Raw genomic sequence first — 23,687 nt, 5'->3', positions numbered from 1 at the left:
TGACCAAGGCACTAATTCCTATGAGTTTGGTGCATCCTCACATTCCTTTGCAATCTGGTCAGCCACTGCCCTTCACAGTTGGCACCTATTTTCTATCTTGTACTGATTTTTTGACAAACTAGAACTTTAAGGATCAGGATTTATTGAGGATCAACTTAAATCAAGTTCTGCCATAAACTTGGTGACAGACTTTCTCCAGCTCGGGCTAAACCACATTCCTAGAGCTTGTGTATCTTGTTTGTTGGATTTGATTGCATGTTTGGTGAATGTATGAATTGGTAATATATATGATGGTTTGTTCTTTAGAAACTTAAACTTATTGAGTACGCATCATGTGATCATATGCTAGGACTACATAAAGGCTCTCATGTTAACACAATGAGCTTATGACTGTATTTTGGAAAACAGGAATCTGAGACCTAGTAGTTCAGTACTTTTCTAAGGCCCCTGCCATCAGGCACGGGAGCCATGAGAGATCCCATCTAAGGCACATAGAGACTCCAAAAGCCATGACCTGTCCACCATGATTCAGTTGGCTTTCTGCTTCCACCTTTCGTCTTAGATGTGCACTCCTCCCAGTCAGTTTGGGGATGCAACGTCTCCAGGGAGTCAGGTTTCCTAACATTCAAGTGGCAATCTGGGGTTACTTCGCGTGGCTGGGGATTCCAGAAGTTCCCAAGTAAGGGCAGAAGGAAAGGCCCGCTGACGCCGCTCTTGCTTGCCAAAGGCCAGCTGAGCAGCTACACACCCAGTGGCCTGCGGACACGCAAGGGGAAGGAAGCCGCCCTGTGCAAGGAGTCGGGTTCCCTGCAGTCTAGCCGCCGCGCAAGCTGGAGGGTGACGCATGCGCGGAGCGAACCACGGAGTTGTGAATGGTGCGTCTTGTTCGCCGGAGTTTGAGGCGGGCGGGCGCGCGAGGAGGAGGGGTGGGCCGGCGGGGGCGGGGGCGGCCGAGCGAGCGAGGTGGGCGGCGAAAGGAAGTGGCGGCGGCGGCGACTGCGGCGTCCGGGGCGGCAGGCAACGGCTGAGGCGACGGCGGCGTGGGCTGGGCTCGAGCGGGCGGTGGCACCTCAGACTCCCCGGAGCGGGAGCCCACGCGGGCGGGCGCCTGAAACAAAGGGGAGAGGGAGTCGGGACGCCGCGAGTGGGCGGTCAGTCGGTCAGCGAGGAGCCGGCCAGCGGGTGCCCGCACTAGCCTGTAGCCTGGCCGGCCGGTACGGCCTCAAGGCGGGAAGATGCCGCGCGTCGTGCCCGACCAGAGAAGCAAGTTCGAGAATGAAGAATTCTTCAGAAAGCTGAGCCGCGAGTGTGAGGTAAGGCGGGCGGGCGGCGCGGAGGCCGCGGCGCGCCCCGAGTGGGCCCGGACGGAGAAAAGTTTGGGCGGCGCGGTCCCGGGGAACCTCGAGCCGGCGCGCCTGCGGAGGGGCAATCTCGCCGGGGCGGCAGTCTGCCCGCAGGCTCTGCTTGCCCTTATCGGCGCGGCACGGGTGGGCGGGCGGGCGCGCGGGCGGCGCCGCGGATTTCGCTCCTGATTTCGGGCCGTCTCTGCCTTGCAGATTAAGTACACCGGCTTCAGGGACCGGCCCCACGAGGAGCGCCAGGCGCGCTTTCCAGAACGCCTGCCGCGACGGCCGCTCGGAGATCGTAAGTCGGCGGGCCCCGGGCGCGCGCGGGTCACTTGTTGCGCGGGGAACGCGCGGCCCAGCCGGGTTCCGGACGGCGCCGCGGACGCCGCGGCTCCCGGAACTGAGCGGGTGCCTTCTCACTTCCTACTCGCGATTCAAAAGGCGAAACCAGACGCCGGAGGCCCGGTCCTCCCGGGGACACGCTTTCCCCGTGGCCCGCCGCGGTGGCTCGTGTTCCCCAGAGCCGGCCTGGCGCACAGTTCACCGCCAGTGGAGCCCCAGCCGGAGCCAAAGTGAATAAGAAAAGGTCCTTTATAGGCTGTGACACCACCGACGGGGGTGGGGGACTTCGGGGTCTGTGTAGGAAGAAAACACCCACTCGGGAAAAGAACTGGCGCCGCATTCGAGGTCTGCCATAGTTTGTGTCCTAGAAGCTGGGTTTGTTGGTTAATTTATAGGCGAAGCTCTTTAGCTTCCAGAATGGCTGAGAAAATCTTTACTCCAGTTATCTATTGTCCTGATGGAAGGGGAGTTATTAAAAAAAAAAAAAAAAACCTAAAGGACGTTTTATTTTATTTTCTTGGAATATAATGCTTCAAGAGAATCAGAATACAGTGTCGTTCTTTTTCTAAACATATCCGGTTTAGTGTTGCAGTTCCTAAAGAACCGCCTACGGCTCTGCGAAACCCACCGTTCATCTCCTCGAGGCCCGTTTTGGTGTAGAAGATTTGATGCCTCGCCTCCATCAAACCTTGTGTTTAAAAAAAAAAAAAAAAAATCCCAAGTGTTCTCTCTTCGCATTTTACTTTGTCCAGGTGGAGGTACTAATGAGGCAATGGTAGGAAGAAACTACAGGAAAGGAGGTTGATTATTTGTTTTTAAAAAATGTCGAAGCACTGTATAATGGACTCCTCTTACCTTGCACTATGACTTGGGTCCATCGCTTTGGTAGAGACTTGAAGCTAAGGTGCTGTTTGAACAGAGGTTAACAGTAGGAAGGCATTGTTGGAAAATTTATTCCTCCCCCCTTAAAATCAGTTATTTTGGTTTTGTTGAGGTGTAGTTCATATACCATAAAATTTTCCCTTTTCATCACCAAAATCAGATTTATTTTTAAATAGTATTTAATATTTAAAGTGAATGTTTTTGGAATTTTACTACTGATAGAATCATTCATTAGTTGGTCCAATAACTGTCATTCTTTACCTGGGTTTTCTTTCCAAAAGGTGGATGATATAGTTTACCTGATCATAGGATTTCCTAGAGGTAATTGATGTTAAGTGTAAATAATGAGATACAAAATGCTGTTACTTTTAAAGCTGAGACTTTTTTTTAAACCAACGAAGCATAGCCAGCAGAGTGTTTTTAATTACATCAGACATTTTTGCTTGTAATTATGAACTGAGGATATAATTCAACCCATAGTATATCTGAATAGTTGTATTTTAATGTTACTAAAATATAGCAGTGTTATAGGTTGTTATGGTTGTCATAAGTTTCTTTCCAGGGTGAATTAGGCCTTCCCCTCTTACAAATTTTAACAAGGTTTGTTTAATTTGTTTTCTGAGAAATACTAAATGTTAAAGGAGGTAGATTAAATTCTGTGAGATTTGCACTTAAGATGGCACATGTCTTTTGTCGAATACTGTAACTATACACATTTGGGGAGGGATTTCACGTTTTTCTCCCCCCCCCCCCTTTGTTGTTTTTCCCTTTTAATTCATTGTTGCCCACATTTAAATTACAGGATCCGGCCTGGGCACAGTGGCAAACATCTATAATCCCAGCTACTCTGGAGGCTGAAGCAGGAGGATTGCAAGTTTGAGGTCAGCCTCAGCTACTTAGTGAGGCCCTCAACAACTTAGCAAGACCCTGTCTCAAAATAAAAAATAGAAAGGGTTGGGTAGTAGCTCAGTGGTAAAACTCCCCAGGTTCCATACCCAGTACTTAATTAATTAATTACAGGCTCTTTAGTTCCTAGAGGTTGGAGTCTGTACTAAGCCTGAATATACTCCTCTGGATACAAAAGGCCCTTTGCATCAGAGGTACTTGATTATTTGAGTTTAGAGGCTACATAATTTAAGGCCTGAAATTTATCTTATGACTTACAAACAGGTTGTGGTTTCTACCTGTTTAGTTGTGGAAAAGGTATTTTTTTCCATTTTGACAGTGGTGATATATGGTAAAGATAAACATAGTTCCCAAAATTTCCCAATTATTCCACTGCCCCAATGCTGGGGTTTTTCTTTGTTTTTCATTTTTAATCTCCTTGAGTACCAGTGAAATTAGTAAAGAATTTATTTTACATTTAGAGGTGAAAGAAATTAAGGACTGTAATGCTTCGCTGTCCTTCACTATAAAACTTGATCAGCCTCTTTAACACATAATGAAATAATAGTGATTGTGGGTGAGAGCTAGATTCTGTTTGGTAAAATTTGATTTATTCCTCTTTTGAATTGTTATTAAGGATGTTGGTGATGTCTTTAACACAAATAATTTTTTTAAAATGCTTATGCGAGGTATGGTGACTCTACTGTGGGGAAGGTAAAAAGTGATACATTTTTAATCCCGAAGATTGAATGGTTAAAAGTATGTTGGAGCCGGGCACGGTGGCTTATGCCTATAATCCCAGTGGTTTAGGAGTCTGAGGCAGGAGAATCAAGAGTTCAAAGCCATGGGCTTAGGATATAGCTCAGTTGGTAGCGTGCTTGCCTCCTAAGACCAAGGCCCTAGGTTCAATCCCCAGCACCGCAAAATAAATAAATAAATTCAAAGCCAACCTCAGCAACTTAGCAAGACACTAAGCAACTTAGTGCAATTCTGCTCTAAATAAAATACACCAGAAGGACTGGGGATGTGGCTCAGTGGTTAAGTGCCCCTGAGTTCAATCCCCAGTACTAAAAAAAAGACAAAGTAAAAAAAAAAAAAACAAACCCATGTTGGATTGGCATAAGGTGTGCCATTTTTTAAATTTATGAAACCTATAAAATATAGGTAGGACAACCTGGAAATCTTATATACCAACATTTTACCACTGTAATATTTTAATGTTTTCAAACAGAATTTCCTGACTCTTCTGTGTAGGTAGTCCATTGAAAATGACATCCCACTGTAGCTCAGTGGCAGAGTATTTGCCTAACTTTAGCAAGGCCCTGAGTTCCATCTTCAGCACCTCAAAAAAAAAAAAAAGCATTCTTGGGTAAATTAAATTCGGAAAATGCTATTCTAGAATGATTAGTTTTAGTTTTTACCACTTCTGTCAGGGATTTTGATGAGATAATGTACAAAAAGTGGTAAAACAGGAAATCTTTTCTGAGTTTTGCATTCACACAGGAGATGAGATAGTAAGATCTGCAGAGTGTCTTAGCATTATGCTAATTTGGGATACACTGGAAGTAAAAGGATTTGCTACTGAGTGAACTGAGAACTGAAGAAATGTGATTCAGAGGTTTTGACACAGGACATTCATTCATGGGTTTAATCTCTTATCTACTACCATTCTGCTGTGGGAATTTCATTATCTGAGGCTGAAAAAGTTGCCTCTTTTATTAATCTCAAAGTTATTTCTCTTAAGTGGGGTACATTGGGGCACACCTGCAATCCTGACTATTTGGGGAGTCTGAGGCAGGAGGATGACTGTGCTCAGAAGTTGGAAGCCAGTTTGAACAATACAAGCAACCCTTTTCCCCCACCTCAGACAAAGGTTATATTTTTCTCATGTTTTCCAGGAAACATATATATAGTATTTGGTACTGTTCTAAGCAGTGTACAAATATTTAATTTGTGAGGAAACTGAAGTACATCTCAGGTCATACTGCCTAGGCAGTTAGAATCTACTTTTCATTTGAACTAACGGTGATGCTCTTGTGGATAAAACTTACATGATAGTGCATGGAAAGATTTTTTTTAAAGATTACTATTGTAATATTGATGTTAGTTTAGTTCAGTTTCTAGTCTTAGAAAATAATTACCACAAGAAAAGGATATCCCAGTTGATAAGAGAAATGCCATCAAAAACATCTAGAGATTCAGCAGTTGAGTTGATAAAGTACCTACAGTGCCAGAAATAGAAATAGGAAGTATAATTTTTACCTCTAAAAACAGAGTAAACTGTTAAACAACAGGGGAATTAGTGGATAGTTCTGTCAGCTAATGGTTTTAAACAAATTGCTCAAAACGTGAATTCCTTGCTTTCAGATGAAGACTGCTTCAAGTGATGCTTCAGAACCTAATCAGTAAAATAAACCAAACAACTCTGGTTTCAGCAAAGAAGAGTTTACATTTAATTGATGAAATTTTTTTTAACTTTGCTTTTTATTTCTTTCAGAAAGAAGTAGGAGGAGTAATGTTATTTCTATTTTTTTTTACATGGGAGAAATAAAGAGTTAAATTGCTCAGGGGCTACATGGAATGACATTTAATGAAATGGTTTTAGATTCTTCCATCTGTTGAGCTGTACCATCCAACTCTTGTATAAATATTAGATGAACACTGAATATTCTTAGTTGTAATCAGAGCTAGTTCTTCTAAAGTAAAATTTTTGAAAAATGTGTATTAATCTTCTAAGGTTTTAGAAAGAAGTTTTGTTACATCACATGCTAATGTATGGTTTATAACAAGAGAAACAATCCCTAGTGCTTTTTTTTTTCCCCACCCCCCAGTACTGGTGATTGAACCCAGGGATGCTTAACCACATCCCCAGTCTGTTTTTATTTTTTATTTTGAAACGGGGTCTCAATAAATTGCTGAGGCTGACTTTGAACTCATGATCCTTCTACCTCAGCCCCCCAAACTGCTGGAATTATAGGCATGTGTCACCACACCCAGCTCCTAGTCATTTTTTAACATGGGTTTTAAAATCCATGCTTAAAAATGCACTTCTGCACTGCATTTTTTATGTCCCACATATCATTCAGTGTTTCCTTGAGCAAAGGAAATCAAGAAAAATTAAAATGTCTCATTTTAACTTTAAATTGTGATATGTTTTAAAATTGAAAATCTTTAGATCATCAGTGGTTTTTTGCATTTAAAAATATTTAAAAGTTTTAAAATGCAAGGACAGTGGTTTCTGGTTAGACATTTGCAATGTAAGATCCTAACGTCAGCAAAAAATGACCTGAAAGAAAGTATTGATTCCATGTCTGATTTTATATTTAAGCAGCCAATGGCAAATGTCCTCAAAATGGAATCAGATGTTTGTAACTAAATACTTAAGAAAAATGATGAGTGCATGTTTTTTACTTTTAAGTATTCTCAGTGCTGCCTGGCTTAAGACATAAACTGATGTAAAAATAAATGACTGCCTGCATAATTTATGTAATGTCCTGCTCCTGATCCTGTTTGTATTGATTTTTCTAAAAGGCTTTTGTGGCCACAGGAACCAATCTGTCTCTCCAGTTTTTTCCGGCCAGTTGGCAGGGAGAACAGCGACAAACACCTAGCCGGGAGTATGTCGACTTAGAAAGAGAAGCAGGCAAGGTAGGAAACATTGCTTTGCAATTGGTGAGTTGTTTCATTAGTGGTTTTCTAATGATTTTACGTTATTAGAAATCTTGGGTTACCCAGGTATTATGATCAGATTTGATTTCATTCCATGTTATAAAGATGTAATACAGTTTTTAAAAATCATATAACATTATGTAGTTTAACATAAATAGTATTATAAATATAAATAGAATCATAAGTATAAATAGTATTGTGTTAAACTACATAATACTGTTACTAATTTCATATATATATAATATTCATTGCAGAATGTTGTAGCCCAGAAGGAAAGCCACGTATTTTCCTACATTTAACACTTAAAACCTAATTCTTTTAAAAGTGTTGACAAGGACTTTTTTGTGTTTACTAAAATATGTGATTACAGTGTCATAAAAAAAATAATTTAAAATTAAGGGACTGGGGTTGTGGCTCAGTGGTGGAGTACTCAACAGCATGTGTGAGGCACTGGGCTCGATCCTCATTACCATATAAAAATAAATAATGGCGTAGGTCTGTCTACAAGCAAAAAATAAATTTAAAAATAAATAAAAGAAAAATGTGAAAACTCTGTAGACTTAAAAATTCGCAGTATTTAGAAGTAGCTTGGGTAATTTTCCAATTCTATTGTAGCAAAATTAATTTTGAGAAAAACGGTGTTAAAACCTCAACTTAGAAAATATTTTTTTGTTTTGAGAAAAAGTTTATTGGAAAACAAATAGATTCCTTACACTTTCTATTTTAGAAGTTTAGGCTAAAGATTAAAAAAAGAGGTGGAAATATTTATGCTGAGAGCCCTGTTAAAATCGTAAGTAAAAAAAGTAAAATGTACAAGATTATTTTGGTGAAATTTTAGTGAATAATATCTTGGATTGGTTGATCATTGACTGAGAAGACCAGTAGTTGACTTTTTTTTTTTTTTTTTTTTTAATATTTCTTAGATGTTGATAGACCTTTATTTATTCATTTACTTATATGTGGTGCTGAGAATTGAACCCAGTGCCTCAAGCATCCTAGGCAAGCGCTCTACCACTGAGGCTTAATCCCAGCCCCGGAGTTGACTTCTTTGAAATAAAAATTTTAAAGAAAAATTTTTTTTGGATCCTATTTTATTTTCAGTATTTCTCTTGTTTCTTTTGCAGAGTATTTCTATTTCTGTGAGCTTAATTTAATTTTCAAAGTGTCATCATGAATGGCATAATCTATAATTTTATTTGTAAAATATAAGAAATATCCAAATATTAATTAAAGGATTTTTGTTTTAGAAAAAGATTTCTAATTTTGTATATATGCAGTTAAGAATTTTTTGTTTTATGAAGTTTGATCTTTTATGTGTAACAAACCAACTAATCTGTGGATTTGAGAGAGGGAAATAGGTTACAGAATTTTTAAAAATGAGTAATAATTAATTTGCTTTCCTGTGTGTTAGCTTGTTTAATTAGAAAAGTAAAATTTAAATGTTGCAAATTTTACTATTTGGTAATTTTTAACATACAAGGGGAAACATACAAGGCATTGTAGGATTATTGTTCTTTTGTCTGTTTGGTGAATGTGTGTGTGACTAGATGAAGAAAATTTTTTTCTTGTTTATAACATTTCCTCAGAACCGGGTATTGTATCACATGCCTTTAGTAGTTCCAGCACTTGTTAGGCTGAGGCAGAAGAATCACTTGAGCCAAGGAGTTTGAGGCTAGCCTGGGTTACATAGTGAGACTTTGTCAAAAAAGGAAAAAAACAAAACACCAGGTAGCTCAGTTACTTAAAAGCATATACCAAAAAAAAGTTGCCTTCCCCTCAGCTTTAACACTAAATTATTTCAACACTTCAAGATTGGTATGTCAGTGCTACTAGAAGGTGGCATTTTATTTGAATTAGTTGTTGATATCTGGTTACTAGTTTGAAGATTATATTATCCTTAGATTTAAGCCATTGATGTGTTTTCAGTTACATGACCAACAGTAGCAAAAATGTTAGGTGGTTTACTCTAGTATTTATAAGATGTTATCAAATCTATCAGTAAATTAATATTGGTTTTAGAAATTTCCTTTCTATAAAGGGAAAAAATGTAAATATTTTCAGTTTTGCAGGCTTGTGGTCTCTGTTGCTGCTACTCACCTCTGCTGTTACAGTGTGAAAGGAGCCAGAGACAGTATGTAAACAAATGAGTGTGTGTTCAAGAATGGTAAGGTTAAATTGGGTGTGGTAGCACATACCTATAATCCCAGCAGCTCAGGAGGCTGAGGCAGGAGGATTGCAAGTTCAAAGCCAGCCTCAGCAATTTAGCGAGGCCCTAAGCAATTCAGTAAGACCCTGTCTCTAAATAAAATACAAAAAAAGGGGGCTGGGGAGATAGTTCAGTTGGTAGAGTGCTTGCCTTGCAAGCACAAAGCCCTGGGTTCGATCCCCAGCACCACAAAAAAAAAAAAATCAATTTTGGGGGCTGGGGAGATAGCTCAGTTGGTAGAGTGTTTGCCTTGTAAGCACAAGGCCCTGGGTTCAATCCCCAGCACTGCAAAAAAAAAAAAAAAAAATACAAAAAAAGGGCTGGGGATGTGGCTCAGTGATTGAGTGTCCCTGAGTTCAATCCCTGGTACTTTAAAAAAAAAAAAAAAAGAACACTGGCAGAAATCAGTATCTTTCCCTCAGATGGAAATTTGTAAGTGCTTATGTATAGACATTGTTTTTCTTAAATATAATTTTGCCAGCATCTGTACTATACCAGCAGGATCTAGGAGAAAAAAAGCATTTTAAGGCAAAAAAAAAAAAGATTATCTTGGATTTTTTCATGCATGGAGCTAAGACTTGGTGGTCCCTTATTTTTTTTTCTTCCCTTTTTATGTTCTCTTTTTCATAACCATTAGATTTTGTTTCTGCACCCATAGGACTAGGACTAGAAGCAAAGAAGATTGAAGGAACTTCCTCAAATGTAATTATTTGCCTGTGCTCCTATATTGGATCCCAATTCAGTGTCATCTTCCACATTTTTTCAGCCTTACTTACTTACTGTGTTAGTCAGCATTTCATCACTGTGACAAAATACCTGAGAAAAAGTACTTAAAGGAGAAAAGATTTATTTTTGGCTCAGTTTCATGGGTTTCATCATATGGAGAGTTGGTTCCTTTGTTTCTGGACCCGTGGTGGGGCAGTAGTACATCATGGCAAAAGGGTGTAGTAGAGCACAGCTATTTACCTCATGGCTGGCAGAGAGAGAGAGAAAGGAACCAGGGGCAGGACAAAATCCTCAGGGACATGCCCTTGAGAACCTACTTCCTTCATCTAGGTCCCACCTTCCACAGTTTCTACCACTTCCTGGTAGTATGTTCAGCTATGAATGCATCAAAGAATTAATTCATTAATGAGGTTAGAGCCCTTATGATCCAATCACTTCCCAAAAGCCCTACCTCTGAGAATTGCTGCATTGGGGACCAAGTCTTCAACACGTGAGCCTTTGTGGGGCTTTCTGAATCTAAATCTTAATACTCCTAAAGCTGCTTTTTTCTCTTCACTAATCAGTGAGCTGGATATTTACTGTTTTAAATAGGATAATCTAGGTAAAGAAGTTCATATCTGAGCAGAAGCCTGAAAGAGGCTAGGGAATGATGAGCCATGTAGGTATCTAGGGGAAAAGATGTTCCAGACAGCGGGAGCAGCCATTGTAAAGACTGCAGGATGGGAGCACGTGATGTATATTTGGTAAATAGCACCCAATTCAATGTGACTGGAGTAGACTGAGAAAGGAGGAGAGAAGATGAGATCAGGGCTTTAACAAGGAGCCAGTTCATGTGGCCATTGTAACAATATGAATTTTTATTCTGAGTGAAATAGGGAGGGTTGCATGTTTTTGAGCAGATGAATGATGTGATCTGGGATAGGTTTTGACCCTATCACTCTAGTTTTGGGGTTGATAATAGACCACAGGAGACAAGAGTAAAATAGGGAGACCTGCTTGTCTGTTTCAGCAATCTCCACTGGAGAATGGGATGATAAAAGAAAACAGTGAGAGATAGATGTGTTTTGAGGAAAAGCCAGTAAGATTTGTTTATGGACTGGATGTGTATGAGAAAGAGAGTAGTTAACGACTTTGTTTTTGTTTGTTTGTTTGTTTTTTCCACCAGTGCAGATGGGAATATGGGATTGCCACCATCTGAGATGCAAAAGGCTGTAGATGGAGCAAGGAGCAGGTTGGGTCAGTTTAGGGCATGTAAGTTTGTAATGGTAGCTTGTTATTGCAGCTTCTGTTTCCTAACCACCACGCTTAACTCTTAAAGCTAAGGTACTGCTTTTTCATAAATGATTCTTCATCTGCTTATTTTGAGTTCAGTGGCCTTTTAAAAATAACAACTTTATTGAAGTATCATTTGCATTCAGTAAAATACATCCAGTATAATTGTATAATTTTTTAACATTTTCATTCCATGATTATTATTATTATTATTACTTATTGATTTATTTATTTTCTGCAATGCTGGAGTTTAAACCCAGGGCCTCATACTTGGGAGGCAAGCACTCTTACCACTGAGCTACATCCCCACCAAAATTGTATAATTTGAGTTTTAACAAATGTATGCACCCATGTAAATGCCATTATAGTTAAAGGCAGTGTTGCTGTCACCCCCAAAGTTTCCTGTTTTCCCTTTACAAGAATCTGGGAATGGTGTGGCTGGGTGGTTGTCCTGGCTCAGGGTCCTGCATAAGGTTGCAGTCCAGATGTTGGCTGGCACTGGGCAGTCTCTGAAAACTTGACTGAAGCTGAAGGATCCTCTTCAGGCTCTCTCATGTGACTTCAATTCCTAGGCATGTGTGCCTCTTTATAGAAGAATTATGAAGTCACCGTGCTTTTTATGACCTGTTCTTCAAGTCACTTGTGTTATTTTGTTCATTGGAAACTAGTCACTAAGTTTAGTCCACACTCAACAGGGAGGGTGATTCCATATGGGTGTGAATACTAGGAGACTAGAACCACTGGGGTCATCCTAGAGGCTGGCTCTAATAATATTGACATAAATTTAGTGAATTCACAAAATCTTAGACTGCTGAGAGAGAAAACAAAAAGCTCCATGTCCTTTTATTCAGAATAATAGTTTTATGATTTATGGCTCATAAAAACTAGTCCCTGGGCTGGGGTTGTGTCTCAGTGGTAGAGTGCTTGCCTGGCATATGTAATGACCTGGGTTTGATCCTTAGCACCGCATATAAATAAATAAATAAAAATAAAAGTCCATTGACAACTAAAAAAATATTTAAAAAACACTAGTTCCTTTTATTCATTTTTTTGCTTATGTGGTTGCAGGAATATTTTCAAATCAAGGATCTTCAATAAGGAAAGTTTATTAATGGATAACTAACACAAATAGGCAGTTTATGTAAGATCCAAGTGAGCACTTAATTTTCTCTTCTTGAAATTTTTTTTCAAGGTGTCTAGTGACCTGTCTGTATTGGTTCTTAATAAGGGTCTTTCTCAGGAAAGATTTAAAATAGTCTAGTGGGCTGGGGAGATAGCTCAGCTGGTAGAGTGCTTGCCTCGCAAGCACAAGGCCCTGAGTTCGATCCCCAGTACCGCAAAAAAAAAAAAAAAAAGATAAAATAGTCTAGTAGAACTCTGGAGTAGAGTCAAAGGTAATCATAACTATTTTCCTCATCTATAAATGATAATCAGAATATCTGTTCTGTTCATATACCTCGTGAGGATTAAATGACATACCAAAATATGTGAAAATGCATTTTAAATTGTAAACCCATATCCAAGTTAGGTTATTTGATGGTTTTATAGGGTGAGATTATAGGTAACTGAATCTTAGAATCTGTGCTATAGCGTGCCTTAGGTAAGCTTCATTTTAGGTAGCCATACAATGTTGGAACACTATGTCTTTCCTAAGTGGTGTGTTTTGTGTTAGCTTTTTGTTGCTGTGACCAAAATACCTGACAAGAACAACTTAGAGGAGGAAAAATTTCTTTTGGTCTTAATATCATAAGTTCCTCTCAAGGTCAGCCAACTATCACTTCTGCCTGAGATAAGGCAGAAGAACATCATGGCAGAAAGATGAGGTAGAGGAAAACTGCTCAGCTTGTAGCAGCCAGGAAGCAAAGAAAGAGAGGAGCCAGGGACAAGATATAGTTTAAAGGCACACCCCCAGTGACCTATTTCTCCAGCCAGGCCCCGTCTGCTTACACTTAACCACGCAGTAGTAGTCCATTCAAATGATTAATCCATCAAGTGTATTAGTCCACTGATGAGGTAATAGCTCTCATAATCCAATCATTTCAACATTGTTGCATTGCCTAACACTTGAGTGTTTCAGGGGACATTAAAGATCCAACCTGTAAATCCTAGTAGCCAAAATGTTCTTAATTCTTTAAATTGCTTCCCTCTGATTTTACTATCAGAATACAAGGAAAAGCAACTTATCAGTATTTAAATCATTCCTAAATTAAAATTTTATGGACCTGGCAACTCCTAATGTGTTTGATCTTTCCTCTTAGGACCTTTTTCCAATTACCTTTTTTTTTGTTGTTGTTGTTACTGGGATTGAACCCAGAGGCCCTCAACCACTGAGCCACATCCCCAGATGTCTTTATATTTTAGAGACAGGGTCTCGCTGAGTTGCTGAGGCTGACTTTGAATCCCAAGCTGCTGGGATTATAGGCACGTGCCACTATGCCTGGCTCCAATTATTTTTTATTTCAAACAAATGCAAATTATTATGGTTGAGTATAAATTGTTAATCTTGAGTGATCATATTAATGTTTTTATCATGCAAAGTATGTTTCATAAAGCTTTGTTGGGATTTTTGACTAAAATACTTACATTTACTTTTGTGATCCCAGTTTGTGAGTATAAAGTTGAAGAGTATGAAAAGTACTTCATAAGCTGAAAAAATGAACTTTTTAGTGCTACTGTTTGACCATTTTTTATAGAAATAGAATATACTATCTAGTTTTACTACATTATATCTTACAATTTTAATAGTCAAATAACATGAATATCGGACATTGAGAAGTAGTTATAAAGTATGTCATTAGAGTGAGTGCTTTTTAGATTTTTGGTAAGTTGTGTTTATTTTTTCTTTTTTCCAAGTTTTAAATACTTAAGACAAAAAGACAAATCTTGTTAGCACTCATTTTCATTAGTTAAAATAGCACAGCAAAAATTCACAGCATTTGATTTCATGAATGAAAATAGAATCTTATTTTAAATGGCCTTCTCCTGTGGTCTGTGACTCTGCTTCTTCTGCAGCCTTTTGCTTACTTGCCTGCAAGCTCTTTGTCCCAAAATAAATATTGTCTGTTTATATACTATCCAAAATTTGGCAGGGTTTACAGGACTCCTTGATGTTAGCTTTGGGAAATTCTTATTCATGCTCAAGAAGTTTCTTCTCTTTTCTACATAGCCCAGTCTTTCCAAATAAAATATTTCTGTGATAAAGCTTTGGAATATAATTTTCCCCCAAGAGAAATTGAAACAGTTTTACAATTAACTTGTCACATCTAGAGTTTAAGAATTTACATTCAACTAAATTTGAAATATATCTTCTAGCACTTAGTTATTGTGTATTAAAATAAATAATTTGGTTATTAAAGGTGTGGCTTTTTTTTTTTTTTTTTGTGATACTGGGAATTGAATGCAAGGTAAGCATTCTACCACTGAGCTACATCTGCAGCCCTTTTGAGTCTAAGTTGCCCAGACTGACCTCAAACTTGAGATCTTCCTGCCTCAGAACCCAGGATTACAGGCATGTGCCATCATGCCCAGCAAAGATATATTTTAAGTATACTAATACTCAAAAGATAAGTTTTTAAGAATACTAATACTTTAAGAACTGAATCATAAAATTTAGGACTGAATGTTACCAGAATAAGCTATGGGCTTTTATTTTTAAAGAAAAGATTTTATTTCAATTAATTTTAAATCTAGGAGAGGGAGTTGATTGATTTTTCTATGAAAAAAAAATAGTTTTATATTTAATATACCTTCCAGTTAGAGTTACAGGGATTTGCATAAGTGATAAATGTACCTCTGAAGTACTTGAGGGTTATATAGTTGCCCACATCCTGTACCTTTTTTCCCTTCAGTACTGGGGATTGTGCCCAGGACACTTTACCACTAAGCTACATCCCCAGTCCTTTTTATTTTGAGGCAGTATCTTGCTCAGTTGCCAAGGCTGACCTTGAGTTTGTGATCTTCCTACCTCAGCCTCCCAAATTGCTAGGATTACAGGCGTATATCACCATACCCAGCTTCCTCTTCTTTTTAATTCTATTATTTACATTTTTAGTATAAAGGTAAAAATTTTAGTCTTGACCTTATCTGAATGGTATATTCTAGGTTAGAGAAGTCAGAAATAATGTCTGAGAGGAACATCTGTAATTCTTCCCCTCCTTCAGCTTCCTACCCTATTTTTTTTTTTTTTTTTTTTTGGTTGGGATCACTGAACACAGGACTTCACATATTATAAGCAAGTGCTCTGCCCTTGAACTACATCCTCATTCCTTTTTAAAAAATTTTATCTTGAAAAGTGTCTCTATAAATTGCCCAATCTGGCCTCAAACTTGTGATCCTCCTGCCTTAGACATCCCTCCACCTGAGTGGGTTTTTTTTTTTAATGATTAATTCAGACATCACAAGGATAAAGACTGTTGAAATGTTACCAATTGAAGAAATTAATTTTGAGTCAAGTTCCTATATGCTAGACTTGCTGCTTCTCATTTTCTCTTACTGAGATATTATTCACATTCAACAGATTTCACCTATCTTGTGTTCACTTCAGCATAAATGTTTAACCAATTGTGTAACTAACACCATAGTCAAAATGTATATTTCCATAACCTCAGAAAGTTCCCTCATACCTCTTTGCTGGTACTATTCTAAATACTAGATAGGTAGGTGGATAGATACGTTTATGACCCTCATATTACAGGTAAGAAAATATTTATAATTTTTTTTAAAAAATTTATAAATTTTGGGGCTGGAGTTGTGGCTCAGTGGTAGAGCACTTGCCTAGCATGTGTGAGGCACTGTGTTCGATTCTCAGCACCACATATAAATAAATAAATAAACGTCCACCAACATCTAAAAAAAATTTTAGAAATATATTTATAAATTTTAATGCTAGTTTGAACAGATTCAGACTTTGTTCTTTGCTATCATTAGTTGATATCACTTCTTTGATATTTAGTTCTCTTCAAAGGGTTAGAGGCCACAAACAAGCTAACATGGTAAACAGTGATGTGGTAGGAAGTTTGTTACCTTTTTTTTAATGAAAGTACAGTGTGTGAACATTTGAAAACTTACCCATCATGAGTTTTTCAGTTTAAACTGGGCTTCTTTAACCAGGGTGTTTAATAATCAAGAACTTTAAATAACATTTAAAATGTGCCTCTTGGCAGTATTGTTATACTTTCAGGACTCTGAGGTAGTGCTGTATTGCATGTCCTGAGAAAGGACTAAATCTGGAAAAGGTTGGCAGGTTATATTTGTGGGTTAAAGCTTTTTTTCCACATATGCAATTAGTACAAAAGCCCTTTTGTGTTTTAAAACTTCATATGTAAAGGCAGGTTAAACTCCAGATTAAAATAAAATGATGATCTAGAAACATGATTCATTGGAAAATTTAGATGTTTTAAACACATATTTTTGCCTGAATTGTAGGACTCAAAGTATGTTCTGTATTTTAAAAAATGATAGTTTTTAATAAGAGTCTGGCTTTGAAATAACAAACCTTTTCGAAGAACTATTTTTTGAAGGTATTACTTATTCATGGCACCTTTTCAGTCCTGGATTGCCATTCCTTTGCTATCTAGAATGTTTTTGGACCCTTTTTCTTTCTCCCTGCTTTGTTTTTTTTGTGGTGCTGGGTATTGAACTTAGGGTCTTATACATGCTAAATATATGCTAAGCTTTCCACTGAGCTATACCTCCAGCCTTTTCTGGACCTTTTTTAAAAAATGAAATAAAATTCACCATCTTTATCTGCTAATTACACAATTGAGTGTTTTTTAATATATTCACAGTGTGCAACCATTGTTGTTTTCTGAATCCAGAACATTTGCAGAACTCTGGGTCATTCTGAATAGTTTTACAACTGTAAGCGAGATTTTTTTTTTTAATTTTTTAGTTGTAGATGGACACAATACCTTTATTTTATTTATTTATATGGTACTAAGGATCAAAACCAGTGCCCCACATATTTGAACGAAGCGTTCTACCACTCGGCTACAACCCCAGCCCTGTAAGCCAGTTTTTACAGTACTAACCAGGCACTGGGTGGATAGTTTACCTCATCACTAATTCTGTTAAACCTGCACTATATAGTAGGTCTTTGATTTGATTTTAAAACACATTTGGTGTTTGCTCAATTTTATAGCTGAAGAAACTGAGGCCAGAGAGACTAAATCTTCAGAAGTCACGAAATCCCTTTCTTGGATAGAGCCAGGATTCAGGCCCAGGTCTTTTTTACCCCAGTTTGTATTCTTTGCAATATATCATACTACTGCTAATTAATATCATTAAAGCGTCACAAATTGTACCTTCTTCAAATCCTTATATGAAGTTATTTTGGTCCAAATTATTCTTCCCACTAGAATGAGTAACCATTTATATTTTAGTGTGATCTTTTAGACACAAAGAAATTTATAATTTAATTTTTATGCTTTTCATTTGAAGTTGTATATACTAGGTCATTGTATTTCAGGACTTCCCTAGACATACATTGTTTGCTTTGCAGCATGAAATAAAGGTAGCCAAACTAGTAAGTAGTCTCTTTTGTTGTGGGGTGGGAAGTGGAGTATTCTATATATTTTTAAATCATGTAAAGAGCTCATTAGATGCTATGAATTTAACCATGAAGTTGACTATCCAGTCTCTCTTCTTTAAGGAAATGTTCTATTTTAACATACCCTGAAAATCTTGGAAATATTAAAAATACTATTCATAACTGTATCTGTAGTTGAGGTGAAATTGTAGAGTTAGGAGTTCTGAATGTAGTTTTTACTGCTTACTAGTTGTGTGATCTGCAAGTGAATTATTTAATTCCTCTCAGTTTTAATTTTTTCATTTTAAATATTTCTTTCTATTGGATGGTTGTAAATGTCAGATGGAACTTTGGAGAGTTTTGAAAGCTGAAGAACTTATATAAACTTAAAAGTAGTAATGCTGTTACACCTGAGAGACAAAGTTTTAGGAAGAGAGTGTTAAAAAGTGAAGAGAGCCACCTTGGAGTTTAAGGCATAGTGAATTCAAAGTAGAAGTATGAGAGGCATGGAGATGGAGACAGACTAAAGATAACATTCACAAGTACAGCAGTGCACAGGCTTGTGATTTATTGTGATGCATAGGCTAACATCACATTACCTTTTTTATATAGTGAGAAAGCCAGTAGGCATTTCAAATATACCTTCAGGAATAAAAATTTTATAAAAGAATACAAATCAAATTGCAAGTCACCAAATTTTAGGCTAGACTAAAAATATTTTCAGCTTAAAGTCACGTATATCTCAGAGTACTGGTATGATTGGTTCAAAAACATCTTCTCAGATGGCTCACAAAAGGAATGGCTCTTCCAGCTAATAAATGAACTAGGAGTGTTTTCTAGGTAGAGCACAAGTTCCATGGCATGTAATTCCATGTGTGTAAATAAAGGATTATAGTATTATTTTCAGATGAAGCTCCTGGGAAATGATAAGCTGAACAGAATCTCAGGGTCAAGTCTAGATCCAACTTCCCTGCAGATTTTAAGTATTTTTTGTGTGTGTTATTACTGTTAGATGGGCAGAATGCCTGTATTTTATTTGTTTATTTTTATTTGGTGCTAAGGATCAAACCCAGTGCCTCCAACTTGCTAGCGAAGCACTCTGCCACTGAGCTGAGCCCCAGTCTCCCTCATATCCCCGCCGCCTGCAGATTTTTAAGAACCACTTTGGGGGATTTCATGAGCAGAATCATGAGTGGTTGTAGAAAAGCTATAACTTGCTGGGCCTGGTGGTGCACACTTTTAATCCCTGCAACTTGGGAGGCTGAGGCAGGAGGATCTCAATTTCAAGGCCAGCTTCAGCAATTTAGCAAGGCCCTAAGCAACTTAGCGAGACCCTATCTCAAAATAAAAAGGACTGAAGATGTGTGGCTCAGTGGTTAAGCACCCTGGGTTCAATTCCTAGTACCAAAAGAAAAAGGAAAAACAAAAACAAACTATGGCTTATACTGTCTGGCACAAGTATAAACCACTGTTCACAGTGTACTGAATATCTGGAAAGGAATTATGATCGGAGGGAGTGAGCTGCTCTGTATTTTCTGCTAGGCCTACCACAACCTACCAGGCTTATGTGGGCATTCTGCCCTCAAGTTAAAAAGGAGGATCTTAGTGATGACCATTCTCAGAATGTCTGTCTTTTGAATTCAGATTTTTTTTTCTACATTAAAAGCTCTGCTATGATTTGGATTCTCCATTAATCCTCTGCTCTGATGGGCATGTTTCATTTTTTGTTTCCTTCTTATATGGGGGGGAGGGCAGGGGAGCTACTAGGGATTGAACCCAGGGCCTCATACACACTAGGTAAGCCCTTCACCACTGACCCACATCCCTAGCCCTGTTTGTTTCCTTTTTGAATTTTGTACCTATTTCTTAGCTTACAGTCTAATTTTGTGAATAACTTGATTTTACTGGATGGTGGGGAATACATGGAAGCAAATTTTTTGAGCCTTTTTGCCTGTTTGAAATGTTTTCATTCTACTTCTATACTTTGCCATAAATATTCAGTGTCTTCTAGACTTTGAGATTGGAGTTTATTTTCATTCAGATGACTTTGTTCCATTGATTTACTTTCATTATTGCTGTTAAGAATGTGAAGTCAGCCAGGTAGTGGTGTATGCCTGTAATCCCAGTGGCTCAGGAGGCTGAGGCAGGAGAATCTGAGTTCAAAGCCAGCTTTAGCAATTTAGCAAGGCCCTAAGCAATTTAGCAAGACCATGTCTCTAAATAAAATATAAAAATGGGCTGTGGCTATGGCTTAGTGGTTAAGCATCTCTGGGTTCAATCCCTGGTACAAAAAAAAGAGAGGGAGAGAATTTGAGGTCATTGTTTCCAGTCAATTTTCCCCTCTTAACAAGTTTGTAAAGTCATCTTTGTCTCCGTGTTTTAATATTCAACTATGATATAACCAAGTGTGGATCGACATTCATTTGTTATGCAGGTACTTGATGGTCTTTTTTGATATAGCAGCATATGTCCTTCATAAGGAAATTTTCTTGTATTTAGTTGATGATTTCCTTTCTTATATTTTCTTTGTTCTATTTCTGGAACACCTACTATTTGGATGTTGGACCTCTAGGAATGATCCTGTTAATTATCTTCTTTTCTATTTCTTTTTGGTGTGTCTTTCAGAAGATTAAGATTTTACTTCAGCTTCAAAACCTTTTATAGAGTCTTAACTTCTACTATTATATACTTAACTTCTTAGAGCTCTTTTTGTTCCACAAATATTCCTTTTTTGGTAGCATCCTGTTGTTTATTGGATGCAGTGTTTTTATCTGCAGATGTAACTGATAAGTTTTGCCCCTTTATATAGAGGAAACAAGGGGGCTGTAGCTGAAGCATAAAAGTCTCAATTTATTTGGTCTCAGCTTTTCATTTAGGAAAAGAAAAATACAGTGGAACCAAATTAAAATAAATATGTGGAGAGCACATTGGAGACATTTATGTTAATAGATATTTATGAATTTGCAGCAGAGATTACAAGTATTCTTTCTTTTGTTTGTTTTATTTTTTAATACCGAGCTACACCCCCAGTCCTTTTTATTTTTTATTTTGAGGGTCTTACTAAGTTGTTTAGGGCCTTACTAAGTCACTGAGGTGAGACTGACCTTGAATGTGGATCCTTACCTCAGCATCCCCACCTGCTGGGATTACAGGTGTGCGCCACCGTGTGGGACATGAGCTCATGTATTCTTGACCAAAGACTGATTTGGTTAACATGTCCATTTATTGAATGTATGTCTATCCATTTATCGAATATATGTTTATATGTACACACACATTAAGTTTCAGACACATTCTCTAGTTTCCCATTAGGGTTTCAAATGTAAATAGTACATTGATAAATTACATTAAATCACTATAAAAGAAGCTGTTTTTACACCTATATGTAATCTAGTTATGATTCAGAGGCAAATGAGATTGAATGACTGTATTCAGTGATTATTTCGCAGCAAAGCAACTGACTGTGCATTTATGAGTAGCATGTGGCTAAAGACAGATGAGTCAAAACCAAGTATCTTCTAAAGGAATCTGTTAAATAGTCTACAGAAATAATTACAACTAAACAGCAGGGTACATAACTTCTTCAGTGGAAGATCTTGTTTTCCTGGGTGCCTATGGTCATCCCTGTATTACTGCTTGTCTGATGATTCATTGGTTTGTGGGTAGAAACAACTATTCATTGTCTGGGGAAAAAAATAACATCTTTCCCTTTGGGAAAAAAATACTATGTAAAGCATTGGTGGCAGTGTATGTGTAAGCAATTAGTGTTTCCCTGGTGTTTTCTTTTTGATAAGTTTTATGTACATTGACTTAATTTTTTGACTCATCATTTGTGGATGAGTTATTATTTAAATGTAAGGAATCTGAGGCTTATAAGCAAAAGTAATTATCTGGGTGTGGTGGTGCATGTCTATAATCCCAGTGACTGGGGAGGCTGAGGCAGGAGGATTGAAAGTTTGAGGCCAGCCTCAGCAACTTAGTGAGGCAGGCCATCAGCATAGTTGAGATCCTGTGTCAAAATAAAAAATAAAAAGGGTCTTTGGTTGAGCACCACTTGTTTCAATCCTTGAGTATGGGACAGGGAGGAAGGTGAGTAGTTTATCTCAGACACACTGGGTAGAGCTGGAATTTAAATCCAGGTTTTTTCTGATTGCAAAGTTTATTTTGTTTTCATTCTTTCCATGCTCTTGGGTTAAACATGATTATGATATTCCTTTTAAAAATAATTACATATTATGGGCATGTTGATGAATCACTGTGAAAGCACTATATTGATTTTGGAGTTGCAAAGAAATTTTAGTGAGTAGATAGGAATTCACAGATATGTAATCTGTAGATAATGAGGATTGTGGTCATTTGTGGACCTTTGGAGAGTGGCAAAAAAAAAGTTGCTTTCTGAGTGCATATTCCCAGTTGAAGTCACACAGACAATGCTCTGCCTTTTTGTGGCAGCTCTCATACTGTAAACAAATGTCCTTTTTGAGGTCTATTTAGTACCATTTTTTACACATTTTGTGCTTTTTGTTGGTAATTTTGCTATTTAAAGTGGTGGCCCCAAGTGTAGTGTTGAAGCAATGTCTAGAGTCAGAAGTGCAAGATGTACCTTATTTATAAAATATGTGTATTAGATAAGCTCCCTCCAGGCATGAGTTATATGTAACAACAAATCCCATCATTTCATAAAACTAAAATGCACCAATAAAAAAGTGGGGAGAAGAGTGAACATCCTTGTAACAAATACTTTGTATACATCTTTGATTAAGTTTTAGGAGGCATTTATAGACATGGTGTTGCTGGATCAGAGAAGTATGCATACTCATTCCCCCAAAATGCCTTCCGAGAATCATTAGCCGGTTTACATTTTCTCTGGTGATATAATATAACCAGTTTTCTCTCCTGATGGAAATTATTAAAAATGTTTTTCATTTTTTAAAATTTATTTAAATATAGTTATCTTGTTCGAATTTAATGTTCGATTATTGTCATGACCACTTCTGAATAACTTTTGGCTGTTTATTTTTGTGTGCTAAGGATTGAACCCAGGGGCACTCTCTCTCTTTGATCTACTTTCCAGTCCCTTTTTTTTTTTTTCTGAGACAGAGTTTCAACTGACTTTAAACTTGTGATCCTCCTGTCAGCCTCCAGAGTTGCTGGGATTACAGGCATGTGCCTGAAAGGTGGTCTTGAAAAGAAGTTGCAAGACTGCTAAATTCAGCTTCTTAAAATTTTCCTGTCAGTACTTCCTTCCATAACCTTAAGAGTTAAGTGAATCCTACTTAAACATAATTGGTGAGTTTAATTTAATTCTTAACAGTTCTTTTTTTAATGTATTCAGTTCTTCCTCATTAAAAACTTTAAGTTTTGGTGGTATGTGGTGCTATGATGGTGCTGGAATCTTTTTGGGTGGGTGATAACCAATGTTTTCTTTTTTTAGTTCATATCCCCACTGCCCTTATGAGCATACCCTCCACTTAGTTGACAGGTAATAGACATTTGTTGAATAGGTGAATTTTTTCAAATAGAAATTATTATAGGGAAGCTACAAGGAAAAAATTCTAAATCCTGTTTTCTGTTCTTCAATATATAAATGTCTTTTGAGAACATAAGGGATAATAATTATTCCTTCTTGGTGTTTTCCTAGTATCTCAATTTATAGACTAGAGTTAAAAGTGTTTTTAACAGTTTATTACAGAGAAGTGAAATATTCTTTCCTTTTGAAAGGGAGTTTTTTGAAAGTGAAGTCTTTTTTTCTTGCTTTTGTCAATAGCTTTGACTGTTGGTTTCTGTGCACATTGATTTTGTGACTTAGTACCAATGTTTATGGGGGTCTTGT

The 23,687-nt window shown here is 37.6% G+C and overlaps 1 protein-coding gene across 1 annotated transcript in view; it reads left to right on the top strand.

The window, feature by feature from the left end:
* Window positions 1-971: 971 nt before the first annotated feature.
* The window catches only part of Cbfb (core-binding factor subunit beta), a 50,349-nt gene continuing 27,633 nt past the window's right edge, over window positions 972-23,687 (top strand). The window contains 4 exon segments of the mRNA XM_047528944.1: window positions 972-1,313; window positions 1,557-1,607; window positions 1,609-1,644; window positions 6,987-7,103. Coding sequence (XP_047384900.1) covers window positions 1,236-1,313; window positions 1,557-1,607; window positions 1,609-1,644; window positions 6,987-7,103 — 282 coding nt within the window. The 5' untranslated portion in view covers window positions 972-1,235.

Source organism: Sciurus carolinensis, chromosome 16 (genome assembly GCF_902686445.1).
Source record: "Sciurus carolinensis chromosome 16, mSciCar1.2, whole genome shotgun sequence".
Taxonomy (NCBI): Eukaryota; Metazoa; Chordata; class Mammalia; order Rodentia; family Sciuridae; genus Sciurus; species Sciurus carolinensis.
Note: the sequence above shows the minus strand (reverse complement) of the source record. Positions and strands in the feature narration are given on the sequence as shown.